We start from the raw sequence: 19,939 nt of genomic DNA, 5'->3' as shown, positions 1-19,939 counted from the left end.
CACTGTATCTGCAAGCTCTTGTCTAGAGCTCAATTGCCAAGACGAGTAGAAACATTTACTACTTAACGCAGTTGTGACAAAACTATGAGTGGAGTTGAAAATGCAATGGAAACACATTGATCTTGAGATTTGTATTCGATACATGAAAACTTAAGCGCTTTTTCTGGTGGTGGGGCAGCCAGTGGAAAATACGGAGCTTAGGGGTTGGCAATGTTCTCTAATTGCGCCGTGATTGGCTGTCACTCACAGGGACAGTATGTCACCGCAAAATCTACGGGGAGAGCTCGAAAATTCAAGCCCCTTGGGTACTGCCACAGAATTACATTAAAAGTGCCCATCCATGAGCACGTGATGTGGCGGAGTTGAGCAGATGTCTACAAACCAAGCTCTTCAAAGTTATTCCATTATTACATAAACAACAACGTTGAAACAATATTCTAACATCGGCTGATAAATTGTCAAGCACTTACCTTTCCAAAGAGCCATGGACCTCCGACCGAGAGGCAAGAAGGATGACCAAAACGTTGTTGATTCCCAAGATAACGATAATGCTACAGCTAGCAAGATTAGCATTAGCCCTCATACCTCAGACAACAGTTCCAGACTGTTGCTCTCAGCAGGCTCGCAATGCTTGCTACTCTCCTCCAGGAAATTCAGGATGGTAAAAGGTCTTTCTCTAAAAATTGACAAGAAATCGTCTGAACTCCATTCTTTCTTTGACGGCCAGAAAACCTCCACAAATTATCTCCTTTTGACAACGACTGAAGCTGAGTTGCGCATTAGCACAGTTGAAGATACCATCGCTCGACATGACAAGGTCTTGATACAACTGCACAAGGACAATGCCTTCCTCAATAACAAGGTAGACCAGATGGAGAACCTGAACAGACGTAGCAATATCCGTGTGGTGGGATTGAAAGAGGACAGTGAGGGTCGTGACCCGGTCCGTTTCTTCACTCAATGGATCCCGGATGTCCTAGGCATAATCAACTTCACCAAGCCGTTGGAAATCGAACGCGCCCACAGAACAACAGCACCGAAACCCCACCCAGATGTGCCCCTCCGTTTCCAGGACAGAGAGAAGATACTGCAACTCGTAAGACCCAAAGGGGACATCACCATCGATGGCAAGAGGGTCAGCCTTTTCCCGGATATGAGCGCGGATCTCGCCAGACGTCGCAAGCAGTTCAGACCTGCCGCCAAAGCACTGAAGGAGAAGAACATCACCGGCTACCTCATCCACCCTGCGCAGATGAAAGTTCAGTACAAAGGCCGAAGCCATCTCGTCAACACACCGGAAAAGTGTTCACTTTTCTCAAAGAACTGAACCGCGTCTGAACCAGGATGGTCTCTCTGGGGGATAAGATGCAGTTTGATGTTTTCTCTTATCCGTTCTGACCTGGGACTGAACTGCTGATAACTTCTTGGAATTTGGATCTGTTTAACCCGCTATCCGGTTGCTAAAATTGATTTGTACATTTTCAACTAACCATTTTTTCCCCCGGGTGAGTTCTATTACATTTACAAGAGAGTATATTTTGGTTTAGTCAATATCCACTGGGTGAAGCAAATTAGTGGTCTTAGGCCCACTGATTTCCCCCCCATTTATGTTTCTCTTCTCCTGAAAAGAGACTCAAGCAGCCCTTACTGTGGGCAGTAAATATTCAGCCATAAATGTCTATTTACAACGTTTGTTTTCAACTTAAGAGAGCTCGCAGGTTTAAGTTTACGCCAAGGTTTAGCTAGTAAGAGCAAGATGGAAAGCGAGTAACAATGTATTTCTACAAGTGTATTCATGTTTGTTTGTTGGGATTGTGGTTTTAGTCTGACAATCGGGGTGGGTGGGGTTTCTGTTTTTTTTCTTCTTTTGTTTCCTTCCTAAAAAGACACATAGGTCACTTCAGTGTTCAAACTACAGTTGAAACATTTCCTGACTATTTACATATGAGAGATTTCCATTCGGTTATATATTTGAAACCCAACCTATACTTAATCCACTAAAATATGTCACATTCAACGTAAAATGTCTTAACAGCCCGATTAAGAGGAAAAGAGTTTATACATACCGTAAGATATTAAAGGCTGACATTGTGTTTTTACAAGAAACACATCTTACAGCCAGTGAACACAAGACATTGAAGAGTGAATGGGTAGGACAAGTTTTTGAGTCCTCTTTTAACTCCAAAGCAAGAGGAACTGCAATTTTGATAAGTAGACACATCCCCTTCTGCGTCAACAACACCATCTCTGATCACTCTGGCAGGTTTGTTTTGGTGCAGGGGCATATGTTTTCAGAGTCTTGGACCCTATTGAATATTTATGCTCCTAACTTCGATGACCATATGTTTATTCAGAATGTCTTCCTTCAGGTCGCTCAAGCACCACCAGGCTGGCTACTGGTTGGAGGAGATTTTAGTTTTTGTTTAGATACAGTTCTTGATAGGTCCTCTGATAAACCCTCCCTTCTTACCAAAGCCGGCAAGCTCACCATGTCATTCATGAAAGATCTTAATTTGCTAGACATCTGGAGACAGTTGCACCCACAGGATAGGGCCTACTCTTTTTATTCAAACCCACACAACACACACACACGCATAGATAACTTTTTACTATCGACCCAACTGTTTCATAGAGTGGTAGAGTATCTCCCCAGATTGCTTAGTGACCATTCTCCTCTGGTATTATCAATCTCCATTCCTACCAAGGAAAATGGAGCAGAAAGATGGAGACTGAATTCTACACTCCTGAAGCAACCTGAATTTTGTGCATTCATCAAAGTGCAGATCAATATTTTTACTTTGACAAACAAACCCTCTGCTCCTGACACTTTCATTCTTTGGGACACATTGAAAGTCTATCTGAGGGGACAGATCATTTCCTATACTAAAGGGTTGAACAGAAAACACGGTGCGGAACTGAATGTCCTTGAATCTGAAATCTCTGAGCTAGAGAAAACCTACCAAAGAGGCCCGACTAAAGATCTATACAGGCTTTTGGTAAATAAAAAACTGAAATATAATACTCTGAACACTTATCAAGCTGAGAGGGCCATCACTAAATCAAAACAGCATTACTACGAGCTTGGAGAGAAAGCACACAAAGTATTGGAATTGCAACTGAAAGTAAGAGGACAATTAATGCTATAGAAACTCTTACTAATGATATCTTTCGACTCTACTGAAATTAATGATACTTTTAAGAAATACTACGAAGACCTCTACACTTCCCAATCAAGCGATGATCTATGAGAGATTGATTCCTTTCTCTCCTCTCTCAACCTCCCATGCCTGTCAGAGGAAGACACAGAGCGCCTGAGTGAACAGTTCTCAGTTCCTGAATTGTTGGAGGCCATTAAATCCTTACCTTCTAAAAAACTTTCCTTGGGAAGATGGCTTCCCTCCAGAGGTCTATAACGAATTTAGGGAGCTGTTGGTCCCCTACCTATGGAGGTACTTAAAAAAGTATTTCCAGAGTCTTTCTCTCAAGCAGTGATTACTATAATCCACAAGAAAGGGAAAAACCCGCTAAAGTGCACCTCCTATAGACCAATCTCTCTCAACACAGATTGTAAACTGGTCACCAAGATGCTATCTAAGAGACTGGAGTCATGTCTTCCCCTGTTGGTCAACCCAGATCAGACTGGCTTCATAATTAATAGATTGTCCTCCAATAATCTCAGAAGGTTCTTTGATATAATGCACCTCGCTAACAAAAAACAAATACCTAGTGTCGCAGTCTCCCTCGACGCTGAAAAGGCCTTTGATAGGGTTGAATGGCCATACCTCTTTCGCGTCTTGGAAAAGTTTGGTTTAGGTACCGTGTTTGTAAATTTGATAAAATCACTCTACAAATCTCCTAAAGATAGGATTGCTACCAGTGGGATTACTTCCTCCTCTTTCCCTCTATAGGGGGAACAGACAAGGTTGCCCAATTAGCCCCAACCTCTTTGCCCTCGTCATTTTGGCTGAGGCTATTAGAACATGCCCTGACATACATGGCTTTGAGGTGGGCCCCATTACCCATAAATTATCACTCTTTGCGGACGACCTTATCTTATTTCTAACAAACACAGAACATTCCCTCTCTCACTTGCAGATCATACTACAGTGTTATAGTTCTTTCTCTGGATTTAAGGTCAATTTTGATAAAAGCAAAATCTTACCGTTGTCTGTCTTTGACCACCATACCATCAAGCACAAGTCTGCACAGTCTATGTTTCTGGCTCAGAGGTTTGAAAATGGTCCCTCTCCCTCATGGTTGAACATTGAAAAGTTTGAGGTAAATGATGACACTGGGGCAGAATTGTTTTACAAATGGGACAGAAAATCTATAAAAACCATCACAGACAACCCTTTAATCATACATTCTGTCCTGGCATGGCGCAAACGGCATGAGCTGTTCGGACGAGGGGGATTCCTTTCCCCTAAAACCCAGAATAGTAACTTTAGACCATGGTCTGATAAGGGGATCACTCTTCTGGAACATTGTTATGAGGAGGGAGTTCTTATGTCTTTTAATCAGCTGAAACAGAAATACCATTGCCTAACAGGGACTTCTTTAGCTACGAACAACTAAGAAACTTTAATAGGGTACTCTGAAGGGACAATGGAACCTACCTAAGATGTCACCTATTGAACAACTCTGCCACGCAGACCAACCACTGTTCAAGACCATTTCCCGTGTTTACGATGCTCTTATGTCAGGACTAACACTGCCCGACTTAGATGGGAAAAAGATCTGGGTATTGATCTTGATGAGGGTCTATGGAGTGACCTATGCAGGGATGGTGTTACATCCACATTGAACTCCAGAAACAGACTGAACCAGTTTAATTTCCTCCATCAGCTTTATATCAGCCCATCTAGACTGCACAAATTCAACCCTGATATCTACTCCCTATGTTTTAGATGTGGCTCAGATGAAGGAACATTCCTCCATTCCACTTGGCAGTGTTCAAAACTACACGGTTTCTGGCAGGGGGTATGCAATACCATATCCTCAATTCACGGGGTTGCATTCCCTTTAGACCCAGAGGTCTGGCTACTGGGCAACTTTACTAACTCCAATCTTAGGCAAAGTCATACTATAAAGCTAACATAAATATTGCTAGTGATTGCCAAGAAATGTATTGCCTTGAAATGGAAATCGGATTCCCCCCTGCCAGTTGCAATGTGGCTAACGGAAGTTAATAGTTGTATCCCACTGGAGAAAATAACTTACTAATTGAGGAAGAAATTGAGACATTTTACAGAATTTGGCAACCTTTTGACTATATGGAGAATCTCCCCTCATATCACATTGATTGAATCTCTATATAATCCTCACAATGTTTCACACGTAATGTATAATATGTAGCTTACCATATGATCCAATATCTTATTTTTTATTTTACTCTTTATTATGACTTATTTATTGTATGTTTGTATATGTAATTATTTTATTTTTTTGTTACGCTCGTCTGTTGCTGTCACATTGTTGTCTAATATCTTTTCACTTTTGTATTGAATGTTCTTAATTGGAAAATGCAAAAAAACATTTTTTTTATTTTTAAAGTGCCCATCCATGAAGGCTTAAGGTTATTGGCCACAGATAAAATGACGTCAAATCACATTATATCTACCATAGTTTTGACTGGACTAATCATGTCAATATCATACCTTCAAAATCTTAGCTAGCAAGCTAGACAAAGCAATCACTACCCTGCTATTCAGTGGAGTGGGTGTGTGGTCCAAGTCTGGGTTTAAGGATCTCTTTTTCCAAGCTTAAAGTTAAAAACATTCACATGCAACACCATGGGCCAGAAAATATTGAATACATTGGCCATGCTGTCAATCCAGCATGACTTCTGCTGCATTCAAAACAACTGGAAACTCTGAACTGGGAAATCTCAGACTTCAGTGAGTTCAAGACAACTGGGAACAAGCTCCGACTGGGAAAATACGTTTTGAACGGTCATCCAACTTGGAATTCCAAGTCAGGATCTCAGGCCTCTTTCTAGAGCTCCAACCTGAAGATCACTGACATCATGACTCAACCTTGTTTTTTTTTCTGAGTTCCCAGTTGTCTTGAAAGCACCATAAATCCAGAAAATACCAGACTTTGATGACAAAATTTGCCCACAAGAAGGACCACCATGCCACCTTCCTGTTCAAGTGAGAACAACAGGAGGAGTCCAAAAGTGTCTTGTATGCTGCTGCATAAATTATGTAATATGCCAGGGATATTTGTATACTCTAGCTAAGAAAGTAACACTAAGTGTATGTTTTGTAGTAGGCCTTTAAGTAGCCCATGTGCCTCACCCTAATAATTTGGTTCCTTTCCCCCTCATAACTTAGCCTACTGTTCTGACTTGGTGGTGCACATGTAGCCTATAGCCTGTTTTAGAGAAATGCAATCATTGAATATTGTAAGAGCTTTCATTGTCTGCTTATATGCCCCCTTTATTTATCCTACGGTTCTGACTTGGTGTAAGGGGAGAATACTGTAAGAACGGCTCATGTTCTGAATTCTTTCACTGTACATTTCAAAAGTGCTGAACAAATAGTTATATTGACTATGTTTGTCCTAGATCCATCATTAATGTCTTAATTGAAATTATGGATTGCCTCATCCACTCGTCGTCCCCTTTATGCCATAGTTGCTAGATCTCAATTGTCAGTAGAAACCACATTTGTTTAAGCAAGTCAGCCATATCATCTGTTTTTTTAAGGCAGTAAATGAGGCTGAATTAACTGTTTCGCTGCCAGACAAGGCTCCACTGATACCACTACTACACCTGGCTAAGGATTCACTCCATTGTGCTAAAAAGAAGGCTCTGCTGCTAGGACAGCTTTATGTAGGCCCTAACAGTTTGTGAGCACCGTTTGTCACCATTATAGTGCAATTCATGTATTGCTTAGTATTTTGTTTGTGCAGTGGTTTTGCTGGTATGCATTTAAAAACATACAGTATATATATATATATATTTTTTACCTGAATTAGGGTCAGACTAGTTACCATAATTTTTTTTTTTTTTTTGTCTCTTTTTGGTCCATTTAATTCAAAAAGAAATTGTTATGGTTAAAAATGTTCATGTTTTACTGTGTTGTGACATTAATAAAAACAAGAATCAACAGAAGTTCATTTGTAGTTCTAAACATATTTAGGGTGTTTTTACTCACTTATTGTCTCTCCCTCGACGTTATTCCTCTCTCCTATAGCGTCCATCACAATTACATGCACATGGCCAATTATGCAAATTAGCTTACAACGTCATTTAGCGACTTTTAACGACTTTTAGGACAGCCAATAGCTACTTTTCTTACTGAGGAGTTGGCAACACTGTGTGAAGGGAGATTCACTGCTGAAATTCAGCTCAAAGAAATTGTTATGTGTGAAGGGAGATTCACTGCTGAAATTCAGCTCAAAGACAGCGCCCGCTATTCCAGTTTGTGTCAGTGGTAAAGTCACAAAATTGCATTTAGCTAGCTAGTTGCTGATGTTGGGCTTACTTTACTTGAGCATTGTAGAGAGTCATTTTTTACCTGCCTCAATGTCAGTGACATGATCTATCTATGACTCATTTTTGGTTTGGGATTTGGTTGATTTAAGTCTCAACCAGATTGTTTTAGTACTTTACTCCTTGGCTTTAGTTTGTTATGGTTGTCTGGTCAACTTCATGTTTTGTGATCAAGAATGGCACCCTTGATCAGACAGACAAGGTCATTGCATCAATGCTACGTATAATACATTTATTTGTATTTATTTATTTAACCTTTATTTAACTTGGGAAGTCAGTTAAGAACAAATTTATATTTACAATGGCAGCCTACCAAAAGGCCTCCTGCGGAGACGGGGGCTAGGATTAAAAATATAGGAAAAAACACACATCACGACAAGGGAGACAAAACAACACTACATAAAGAGAGACCTAAGACAACAACACAGCATGGCAGCAACACATGACAACATGGTAGATTCTGCAGTCAAACCTTTTTCATAATGTAATCCAAAATTTTTACTGGATATGTGTGCAACAAAATTTAAACATTCACCTTTTGCTACTATTTCTGTAAATACTACGCATACAATTTCCACTGAAAAGGTTACAAACACATTTACTTGAAGAACAGTGCAGAATATGCAAACAGTCATTCTTGTTCTTCAAGTAAACGTTTTTGTAAAATTTTCTGTGGAAATTGTTATAAATCCAATTTATGCATCAAATTGTATAGTCATTGTGCATAGTTTCACTTTGCAATCATTGGTGTTTGTTTGGTGTACATTTTAAAGTGAAACATCTGAGTCTTTTACTGTGGAATTGCCCATAAAGAACCTGTCTAATAACTTGAACCATTTTCTTAAATTGTGAACATAATGTTGTTGCTATTTTACATTTTATATGTCTCATATGCAGCCCCTGGTGGAATTCGCATGGCCCACACCAGTGGAAGCTGGTGGGAGAAGCTATTGTAATGGCTGGAATGGAATAAATGGAACTGAGTCAAAGATGTGGTTTCCAAATCTTTGATGTTTTATACTGTTCCATTAAATATATTCCAGCCATTACAATGAACCTGTCCTCCTATAGCTCCTCCCACCAGCCTCCACTGGCCCACACCAACCTCAAGGTCCCAGTCTTCTCAGATTACAGTCATCTTGAGTTACCGGACCCCAAGAAGTCCTCCCAGGAGAGCAGTGAGTCCAGGAAAATGTCAGGGAACTCATAACACACTACTACTGCTCCTGCCACAGCTCCCACTATGATGCCTCGGGGAGGATTAGGAATGGACCTGCGCGCCTCAAGCTGGAGGTGTCCTATAACGAGTTCCCGGGCGACGACACAGTTGTTGTGGGATATAAGTTGGAGCTCCATTCCCTCCCTCTCTAGTACACTATGTATACAGACGTATGTGGACACCTCTTCAAATTAGTGGATTTGGCTATTTCAGCCACCCCCCTTGCTGACAGGTGTATAAAATCTAGCACACAGCCATGCAATCTCCATAGACAAACGTTGACAGAAGAATGGCCTTACTGAAGAGCTCAGTGACTTTCAACATGGCACCGTCATAGGATGCCTGCTTTCCAACACGTCAGTAAAATTTCTGCCCTGCTAGAGCTGCCCCGGTCAACTGTAAGTTGGCTCAGATGCGAAGTGGTAGGCCGCACAGGCTCGCAGAACGGGACCGCCGAGTGCTGAAGCGTGTAAAAATGGTCTGTCCTCAGTTGCAACACTCACTACCCAGTTCCAAACTGCCTCTGGAAGCAACGTCAGCACAAGAACTGTTCGTCGGGAGCTTCATGAAATGGGTTTCCATGGCCGTGCAGCCACACACAAGCCTAAGATGACCATGTGCAATGCCAGCTCCATATTAATGCCCATGATTTTGGAATGAGATGTTCGGTGAGCAGGTGTCCACATACCTTGTCATGTAGTGTATGTTTTTAAAGATGGGTCTGGCTGAGAACTCTTAGGTGAAAAAGAAAGGTTACTCTACTTTTTTGTTTGCCAAAAGCAAAAAAGTGATTTGAAAATGTATAAGTCCATTACAGTTGACATACTTTCTATATAGTTTGTTTAAGAATGGCCAGGAGTGTTTCTTTCCCCCAAAATAATAATGTATGTGTATATACTTTACACTGAACAACAATATAAATGCAACATGTAAAGTGCTGGTCCCATGTTTCATGGCTGAAATAAAATATCCCAGAAAATTGTCACATGCTTTAAAACCTTATTTCTCAAATGTTGTGCAAAATTGGTTTACATCCCTGTTAGTGAGCACAATAAAAGGCCACTCTAAGAAGTGTCTCAAGTTGAGGTAGCGTGCAATTGCCATACTGACTGCAGGAATGTCCTCCAATACGTCCAACTGGCATCACAACCGCAGACCACGTGTATGGCGTCATGTGGGCGAGCAGTTTACTGATGTCAACATTGTAAACAGAGTGCCCCATAGTGGCGGTGGGGTTATCGTATTGCCAGGCGTAAGCTACGGACAGCGAACACAATTGCATTTTATCAGTGGCAATTTGAATGCACCGTGACGAGATCCTAAGGACAATTGTGAGGCGCATTTCTTTTTTGGTATCTGTGAGCAACAGATGCATATCTGTATTCCCAGTCATGTGTCCTGTGTGACTCAGTTGGTAGAGCATGGTGCTTGCAACGCCAGGGTTGTGGGTTTGTTTCCCACGGGGGACCAGTACGAAAATGTATGCACTCACTAAGTCGTTCTGGAGAAGTGTCATTTAACATTTTTTTAAATCCATAGATTAGGGCCTAATTAATTTATTTCAATTGACCGATTTCCTCATATGAACTGTTGCGTTTTATATTTTTGTTCAGTATATTATTTTTACTCAAACCTCCCCCATGTCAGATTGAATAGCCTCGCGGGCCGGATCCATATGTTGCCCACCCCTGCTCTATAATCATTGATAATATTACAATCATCAACACATTTCAGATGGGTGTGAATCCCGGTGTATCAGCATGTGAATGTCAGTTTGTCAACATTTCACTCATTTAAATGATCTTGATCTTTGGCACCGAATGCATAAAAAGACTCCGGTCTGAGTATGATTGACCAAACCCTCAAGAAGTGTTAGGCGGTCTAACTTAGGCCCCTATATTCTCGCTGGTTAAACTTGCAGAGCACACCAGTCTATGAGAAACAACATACTTGATAAGTGCCAGCTTTCACAGATGTATGTAATTGACATCCAGGAGTACAGAATTGAAAGGATTAAAAGGTTGTATTTCTTTTCACACAATTTTTAGCTCAGGTAGTCAATACATAGTCACACAAACCCTTGAAATAATTAGCCACAACTCATTTCATGCACTTTCAATCAGTGGCTCCTTCCCTTCTCACAGACCATGGAGGTTTTCATCCTTGAGTGTACAGCCCCACTTTTAATAAATAATGTATTGTCCTTTGACATTGTGCAAAATGTCATACCAGCATCATTTCCATTTTCCTTTGAAAACCCTAAAGAGATGTGCTCTCTGATAGAGGCCTTGTCAGTCTACATAGTGCACCTCTGCCTGGAGCTCTTTGGTCACATAGCCCAGGAGGGCAGCGGTCACCTGCTGCTGTAGGGTAGCATTGCCCATGACCAGGGCAGTCAGCTGGGCCATGTCAGTCCACTGGACCTCGCCCATGATGGCCATGATGTCATCGTAGAGCTTCTGCTGCTGCACCGGGGTCAGTTCCATGATGATCTGAGGCAGCGGCTTGAACTGTCCACTGGTCATCCAGCATCCCAGTAGGCCACCGACCGCACCCCCTGACAGAGATAATGAGGAAGAGGCAATGATGATGAGGTAAGGATGTATGTCTGAAATCAATCATCAATTTCCTTGGAAACATTGTTAACACTGTTTAAAATGTGTTACAGACTATGAGCCATTTTTATGCATTTTTCTGTGTATGGACCTCTTATGTGTGATCTCAACCCTGCACACAACATTATCAATTCAAATGTTTATTGGTCATATACACATGGTTAGCAGAAGTTGCTAAGTGTAGCTAAATGCGAGTGTAGCTAAATGCTTGTGCTTCTAGTTCTAGTTAGTGCAGTAAAATCTAACAAGTATACAAACAATTTCCCAACAACTACCTAATACACAAATCTAAAGGGTTGAATGAGAATATATACATATAAAAACAGCTGAAGTCGGAAGTTTACATACTTTTGTTGCAGTCATTAAAACTCATTTTTCAACCACTCCACAAATTTCTTGTTAACAAACTATAGTTTTGGTAAGTCGGTTAGGACATCTACTTTGTGCATGAAGTAATTTTTCCAACAATTGTTTACAGACAGATTATTTCACTGCCGTCGGTAGCAACAAGAGGGGGCTACAACAGACTTCTTCCGTCGTGACATCCCTCTAAGGCCCTTCTGCTAGCTTGCTAGCCCCGGCCGCTAGCTGTCTGAATCGCCGTGTCTCCAGCCCGCCTAGCTACTCACTGGACCCCTATGATCACTCGGCTACGCATGCCTCTCCCTAATGTCAATATGCCTTGTCCATTGCTGTTTTGGTTAGTGATTATTTCCTTATTTCACTGTAGAGCCTTTAGCCCTGCTCAATACGCCTTAGCTAACCCTTTAGTTACACCTCCAGTTACACCTCCAACACATGCGGTGACCTCACCTGGTTTAAATTATGTTTCTAGAGACAATATCTCTCATCGTCACTCAATGCATAGGTTTACCTCCACTGTATTCACATCATACCATACCTTTGTCTGTACATTATGCCTTGAATCTATTCTACCGTGCCCAGAAACCTGCTCCTTTTACTCTCTGTTCCGAACGTACAAGACGACCAGTTGTTATAGCCTTTAGACGTACCCTTATCCTATTCCTCCTCTGTTCCTCTGGTGATGTAGAGGTTAATCCCTGCAGTGCCTAGCTCCACTCCCATTCCCCATTTGCTCTCATTTGTTGACTTCTGTAACCGTAAAAGCCTTGGTTTCATGTTTGTTAAAATTAGAAGCCTCCTCCCTAAGTTTGTTTTATTCACTGGTTGAGCACACTCTGCCAACCAGGATGTCATAGCCGTGTCTGAATCCTGGCTTAGGAAGACCACCAAAAACCCTGAAATTTCCATCCCTAATTATAACATTTCCCGACAAGTTAGAACTGCCAAAGGGGGCGGAGTTGCAATCTACTGCAGAGATAGCCTGCAGAGTTATGTCATACTATCCAGGTCTGGGCCCAAACAATTTAAAGCTTCTACTTTTAAAAATCCACCTTTCCAGAAACAAGTCTATCACCGTTGCCACTTGCTATAGACCACATTCTGCCCCCAGCTGTGCCCTGGACACCATATGTGAACTGATGGCCCTGCATCTATATTCAGAGCTCGTACTGTTAGGTGACCTAAACTGGGACATGCTTAACACCCCGGCCATCCTACAATCTAAGCTAGATGCCCTCAATCTCACACAAATTATCAATGAACCTACCAGGTACAACCCCAAATCTGTAAACACGGTAACCCTCATAGATGTCATCCTAAACAACCTGCTCTCCAAATACACCTCTGCTGTCTTCAACAGGGATCTTAGCGATCACTGCCTCATTGCCTGCATCCGTAATGGGTCTGCGGTCAAACGACCACCCCTCATCACTGTCAAACGCTCGCTAAATCACTTCAGCGAGCAGGCCTTTTCTAATCGACTTGGCCCGGTTATCCTGGTAGGATATTGACCTCATTCCATCAGTAGAGGATGCCTGGTTAATCTTAAAGTGCTTTCCTCGAGCATCACATCATTCAGTACAATTATAAGGAATGGGAACCTAGATAACTTCCAGGACCTAAGTTTAAAAAAAACATGGCTTGGATAAACAAGATTTTTACAGATTCCTACAAGTTCGACACTATTTCTTAAGGGAGAGAAAAGTGACTGACCCTCGAGCACCTCCAAAATTAATCCAAGTATTCACTAACGCATACAACTTGGGGAGTAACAAAAAAACTATTTCAAATCTCTACTTGGGTATTCAATCCTCAAAGAAACATTCTAGAAACTATATTAAAAAGAAATGGGAAGAGGAACTTAACATTGAAATAACTGATGAAACGTGGTTGAACATATTAGAGACTCAACAAAGCTCCACCAACTCAAGGTCATGGAGAGAATTCTGTTGGAAGACTGTTATACGTTTCTTCATAACACCTAAACTGAAATCCAAAAAGACTGGCTCACTACACCCTTGTTGGAGAGAATGCAGTCTATTGAGGGTGGACCACTCTCATTTCTTTTGGACTTGTCCCACAATCGGACTTGCCCCACAACTTACTGGGGTGAAATAAGATCTAACATTGGAAAAATAATGGGATTTGACATAGAACAAACATTAATTTATTTGTACATGGGTGAAATACCTGATAACTTACACAATAGAGAAAAGTACCTCTTGAAGGTCCTACTGGCAGCCAGTAAACAGGCTATCACTAGGAAATGGCTACAAAAAGACCCTCCCACAGTGACATAATGGATAGACATTGTAGAAGAAATAGACCACATGGAGCGTATGACCTTTGCTTTAAGACCTCAACAGGAGAGAGGTCAAGAATACTGGGAAAAATGGGTTTCATACTTGGAAAAGGTCAAATTCAAAGATGTCAACGTAACTAATATGATGAGGAAGGTATGAAGTGCACTGTAACTGCCAGATCTTTTTTTTTTGTTATTTTATTTGAATTTATTTGTAATTTCTTTGTGTTCCTACAATAAAACTAAGTATATATTTTTTAAGTGCTTTCCTCACCATTTTAAATAAGCATGCCCCATTCAAAAAATTCAGAACCAGGAACAGATATAGCCCTTGGTTCACTCCAGACCTGACTGCCCTTGACCAGCACAAAAACATCCTGTGGTGTACTGCATTAGCATCGAATAACCCCCGCGATATGCAACTTTTCAGGGAAGTTAGGAACCAATATACACAGTCAGTTAGGAAAGCAAAGGCTAGTTTTTTCAAACAGAAATTTGCATCCTGTAGCACAAACTTCAAAAAGTTCTGGGACACTAAAGTCCATGGAGAATAAGAGCACCTCCTCGCAGCTGCCCATTGCACTAAGGCTAGGAAACACTGTCACCACTGATAAATCCACGATAATTGAGAATTTCAACACGCATTTTTCTACGGCTGGCCATGCTTTCCACCTGGCTATCCCTACCCCCGGTCAACAGCCCTGAATATGTGGACAACTACAAATACCTAGGTGTCTGGATAGACTGTAAACTCTCCTTCCAGACTCACATTAAGCATCTCCAATCCAAAATTAAATCTACAATTGGCTTCCTATTTCGCAAAAATATCATCCTTCACTCATGCTGCCAAATACACCCTCGTAAAACTGACTATCCTGCCGATCCTTGACTTCGGCGATGTCATTTACAAAATAGCCTCCAATACCCTGCTCAATAAATTGGATGCAGTCTATCACAGTGCCATCCGTTTTGTCACCAAAGCCCCATATACTACCCACCACTGCGATCTGAATGCTCTCGTTGGCTGGACCTCGCTTCATATTTGTCGCCAAACCCACTGGCTCCAGGTCATCTATAAGTCTCTGCTAGGTAAAGTCCCGCCTTAGCTCGCTGGTCACCATAGCAGCACCCATCCGTAAGCCCACTCCAGCAGGTATATTTCATTGGTCACCCTCAAAGCCAATTACCCCTTTGGCCACCTTTCCTTCCAGTTCTCTGCTGCCAATGACTGGAACAAACTGCAAAAATCACTAAAGCTGGAACCTGTACCTGGATGTCAGAACAGCTCATTTTGCTCCTTAGCACCCCAGTATCTCTACTTGCACACTCATCTTCTGCACATCTATCACTCCAGTGTTTAATTGCTATATTGTAATTATTATTTCGCCACTATGGCCTATTTATTGCCTTACCTCCCTTATCTTACCTCTTTGCACACACTCTATATAGACTTTTTCTATTGTATTATTGACTGTATGTTTGTTTATTCCATGTGTAACTCTGTGTTGTTTGTGTCACACCGCTTTGCTTTATCTTGGCCAGGTCACAGTTGTAAATGAGAACTTGTTCTCAACTAGCCTACCTGGTTAATTAAATAACGGTGAAATAAATAAAAAATGTAAAATCTGTGGATGTATTTCAATGCATACCTTCAAACTCAGTGCCTCTTTGCTTGACATCATGGGAAAATCTAAAGAAATCAGCCAAGATCTCAGAAAACAAATTGTAGACCTCCACAAGTCCGGTTCATCCTTGTGAGTAATTTCCAAACGCCTGAAGGTACCACGTTCATCTGTACAAACAATAGTACGCAAGTTTAAACACCATGGGACCACACAGCCATCATGCCACTCAGGAAGGAGACGCATTCTGTCTCCTAGAGATGAACGTACTTTGGTGTGAAAAGTGCAAATCAATCCCAGAACAACAGCAAAGGACATTGAGAAGATGCTGGAGGAAACAGGTACAAAAGTATCTATATCCACAGTAAAACGAGTCCTATATCGACATAGCCTGAAAGGCCACTCAGCAAGGAAGAAGCCACTGCTCCAAAACCACCATAAAAAAAGCCAGACTACGGTTTGCAACTACACATGGGGCCAAAGATCGTACTTTTTGGTGAAATGTCCTTTGGTCTGATGAAACAAAAATAGAACTGTTTGGCCATAATGACCATCGTTGTGTTTGGAGGAAAAAGGGGAGGCTTGCAAGCCGAAGAACACCATCCCAACCGTGAAGCACGGGGGTGGCAGCATCATGTTGTGGGGGGTGCTTTTCTGCAGGAGGGACTTGTACACTTCACAAAATAGATGGCATCATGAGGCTGGAAAATTATGTGGATATATTGAAGCAATATCTCAAGACATCAGCCAGGAAGTTAAAGCTTGGTCACAAATGGGTCTTCCAAATGAACAATGACCCCAAGCATACTTCCAAAGTTGTGGAAAAATGGCTTAAGGACAACAAAGTCAAGGTATTGGAGTGGCCATCACAAAGCCCTGACCTCAATCCTATAGAAATTTTGCAGGCAGAACTGAAAAAGTATGTGTGAGCAAGGAGGCCTACAAACCTGACTCAGTTACACCAGCTCTGTCAGGAGGAATGGGCCAAAATTCACCCAACTTATTGTGGGAGTTAAGGTGTATGTAAAGGTGTATGTAAACTTCCGACTTCAACAGTATGTGGATGAGCAATGGACGAGCGGCATAGGCAAGGTGCAATAGAGGGTACAAAATATAGTATATAAATATGATTAGTAATGTGAGATATGTAAACATTATTAAAGTGGCATAGTTTAAAGTGACTAGTGATCCATTATTAAAGTGGCCAGTGATTGGGTCTCATTGTAGGCAGCAGCCTCTCTGAGTTAGTGATTGCTGTTTAGCAGTCTGATGGCCTTGAGATAGAAGCTGTTTTTCAGTATCTCGGTCCCAGCTTTGATGTACCTGTACTGACCTCGTCTTCTGGATGGTAGCGGGGTGAACAGGCAGTGGCTCAGGTGGTTGTTGTCATAGATAATTTTTGTTGGCCTTCCTGTGACATCAGGTGCTGTAGGTGTCATGGAGGCCTGGTAGTTTACGCCCGGTGATGTGTTGTGCAGACCGCACCACCCTCTGGAGAGCCTTGCGGTTGAGGGAAGTGCAGTTGCCGTACCAGGCTGTGATACAGCCCGACAGGGTGCTCTCGATTTGTGCATCTGTAAAGGTTTGTCAGGGATTTTGGTGACAAGCGAAATTTCTTCAGCCTCCTGAGGTTGACGAGGCGCTGTTGCGCCTTCTTCACCACACTGTGTGGGTGTACCATTTTCAGTTTGCCTGTGATGTGTATGCGGAGGAACTTAACTTTCCACCTTCTCCACTGCTGTCCCTTCGATGTGGATAGGGAGGTGCTCCCTCTGCTGTTTCCTGATGTCCACGATTATCTCCTTTGTTTTGTTGATGAGTGAGAGGTTGTTTTCCTGACACCACACTCCAAGTGCCCTCACCTCCTCCCTGTAGGCTGTCTCGTCGTTGTTTGTAATCAAGCCCCCTACTCTTGTGTTGTCTGCAAACTTGATGATTAAGTTGGAGGCATGCATGGCCGTGCAGTCGTGGGTGAAAAGGGAGTACAGGAGGGGGCTGAGCACGCACCCTTGTGGGGCCCCAGTGTTGAGGGTCAGCGAAGTGGAGATGTTGTTTCCTACCTTCACCAGCTGGGGGCGGCCCGTCAGAAAGTCCAGGACCCCATTGCACAGGGCAGGGTTGAGACCCAGGGCCTCCAGCTTGATGATGAGCTTGGAGGGTACTATGGTGTTGAATGCTGAGCTGTAGTCAATGAACAGCATTCTTACAGGGGTATTCCTCTTGTCCAGATGGGATAGGGCAGTGTGATGGTGATTGCATCATCTGTGGACCTGTTGGGGCAGTATGCAAACTGAAGTAGGTCTAGGGTGGCCAATAAGGTGGAGGTGATATGATTCCTTGACTAGTCTCTCAAAGCACTTCATGATGACAGAAGTGAGTGCTGAGTCATTTAGTTCAGTTATCTTTGCCTTCTTGGGTACAAGAACAATGGTGGCCATCTTGAAGCATGTGGGGAGAGAAGATAGGGAGCGATTGAATATATCCGTAAACACACCAGCCAGCTGGTCTGCGTATGCTCTGAGGACACGGCTAGGGATGCCGTCTGGGCCAGCAGCCTTGTGAGGGTTAACACGTTTAAATGTTTTACTCACGTCGGCCACAGAGAAGGAGAGGGGGGGTGGCACAGTCCTTGTTAGCGGGCAGAGACGGTGGCACTGTATTATCCTCAAAGCGGGCAAAGAAGGTGCTTGGTTTGTCTGGAAGCATGACGTTGGTGTCCGTGACGTGGCTGGTTTTCTTTTTGTAGTCCGTGATTTCCTGTAGACCCTGCCACATACGTCTTGTGTTTGAGCCATTGAATTGCGACTCCACTTTGTACCTGTACCGGCATTTCACTTGTTTAATTGCCTTGTGGAGAGAATAACTACACTGTTTATATTCAGCCATATTCCCAGACCTTTTTCCATGGTTAAATGTGGTGGTTCGCACTACTATATGAGAGGACAAGTTGTGTAAGTATTCTCATTTAGATGGAAGACAAACAACTTGTGATTAATATAAAACTCACTCACCCACAGCGATGCCAAGGGGGCCTCCAACCAGTCCTCCTGCAAAGGCGAGTCCTCCTGCTGCCACCGCCCCTTTGGAAGATCCCTTCACTGTGGTCTTTATCTGTTGGTTTGCAGATAACTCGCAACACAGCCGCACAACATCGTTAATTCGTTGCGACATTCTGGGGAACAAAGGTTAAGGGTTTAGACCCACGTTTACAATAATTCAACAATGACACTGACAGCGACATAGAGTGAATGGGCTGAGGGGAAAAACATAATAGGCTATTGCTGTTTAAAGCCACAATCTGCCAGTTCAACAGTCTAACCCACCAACTTTTGGGGTAAATTGAGGGATGGGGCTGGGGAAATGTAAACGCTCTAAAATTCATAGAAAGCACTATGGATGCAAGGATTGACAGTCTGAGATTGTCATGATAGTTTAAAACATATAAGTTATAAATTGTCTACAAACACTCAAATGACAACAAACATTGACTAATACAGCCATAGATCTTGGGCTATGACAAGACAGCTGTACTAAGGTCATAAAACATTTGAATTTGCATTTTATAAGAATCAAATGGGTATATGATTACCTTAAACACCCTATGCATGACCTTTGAACAGCTGGAAATATGTGGCTAAAATAAATAGATATGTATTGTCATCAATGTCATGTTATTTCAGTATATAGTCTATAATCGAAATGTAAGTATTGTTCTTGTTTTGGTGAAGACATTTTTTATTTATTAACCGACAATACATTTAATGCTTATTCTATTTGCTAGAATGCATTTGCTACAATTCAAGGTAAAATGTATCACTTCGGGACGTTAAAGATGATCACGTGACGATGATAAGTCAATTTACTCTCGGACATTGCATGTGTTTTACATTGTTTCGCTAAACAAAGTTGCAGCGATAAGATACAAATATTGTAATATAAACTAATAGTCAACATACCTTGATGATGAACTAAATTCCTTGTATATTGTCTGCTTTCTATATTTATATGAAGGTTCAATGCCAGTCAAAACTAGAGGTTTTTTCAAGCGTCATTCTTGATTTCCCGAGCATTGAGGGAGTTCCATTAGAATGAACCGGGGAAAACCGTCCTATGGCCCGTCACATCACCAGGCAAAAGCAGTGAGGGAGGAGGACCTTTTTTCATCGAGCATCTTCTGGCGATAATGTCAACAAAACATGATGAATCGTTCAGAAACACAAAGCATGTATTTTTTTATATAAAATATATTTGACAATTTGTTTACAAATAGTTTTCCTTGGGAAGTGTGGGTAAAGTGATATATGCGTTTTTATAAAGATC

General features: G+C 42.0%; 1 protein-coding gene across 2 annotated transcripts; it reads right to left on the bottom strand.

The window, feature by feature from the left end:
- Positions 1–7,725: 7,725 nt before the first annotated feature.
- On the bottom strand, positions 7,726–19,751 carry zgc:112052 (protein C19orf12 homolog). Of its 2 annotated transcripts, XM_021601443.3 has the most exons (4): positions 19,576–19,713; positions 19,209–19,253; positions 18,631–18,791; positions 7,726–11,274 (listed from the first exon to the last, which is right to left on the bottom strand). In XM_021601443.3, the coding sequence occupies exons 3-4, from the start codon at positions 18,788–18,790 to the stop codon at positions 11,009–11,011; spliced, it is 426 nt and encodes a 141-aa protein (XP_021457118.1). In that variant the 5' UTR covers position 18,791; positions 19,209–19,253; positions 19,576–19,713; the 3' UTR covers positions 7,726–11,008. The 2 variants fall into 2 exon arrangements, with proteins under 2 accessions (XP_021457118.1, XP_021457111.1); XM_021601436.3 differs by lacking the exon at positions 19,209–19,253 and having other exon boundaries at positions 19,576–19,751.
- Positions 19,752–19,939: the final 188 nt, after the last annotated feature.

This window comes from Oncorhynchus mykiss, chromosome 1 (genome assembly GCF_057628025.1).
Source record: "Oncorhynchus mykiss isolate SJ-2025 chromosome 1, ASM5762802v1, whole genome shotgun sequence".
Lineage (NCBI taxonomy): Eukaryota > Metazoa > Chordata > Actinopteri > Salmoniformes > Salmonidae > Oncorhynchus > Oncorhynchus mykiss.
Note: the sequence above shows the minus strand (reverse complement) of the source record. Positions and strands in the feature narration are given on the sequence as shown.

What these genes read in the sequence shown, in the direction of transcription:
- zgc:112052 (XM_021601436.3), bottom strand. Translation starts at nt 18,790, where the DNA reads ATGTCGCAACGAATTAACGATGTTGTGCGGCTGTGTTGCGAGTTATCT. An exon ending in CCCCCTTGGCATCGCTGTGG is followed by an intron (nt 11,275 to 18,630) that starts GTGAGTGAGTTT and finishes TATCTCTGTCAG; the next exon opens with GGGGTGCGGTCGGTGGCCTA.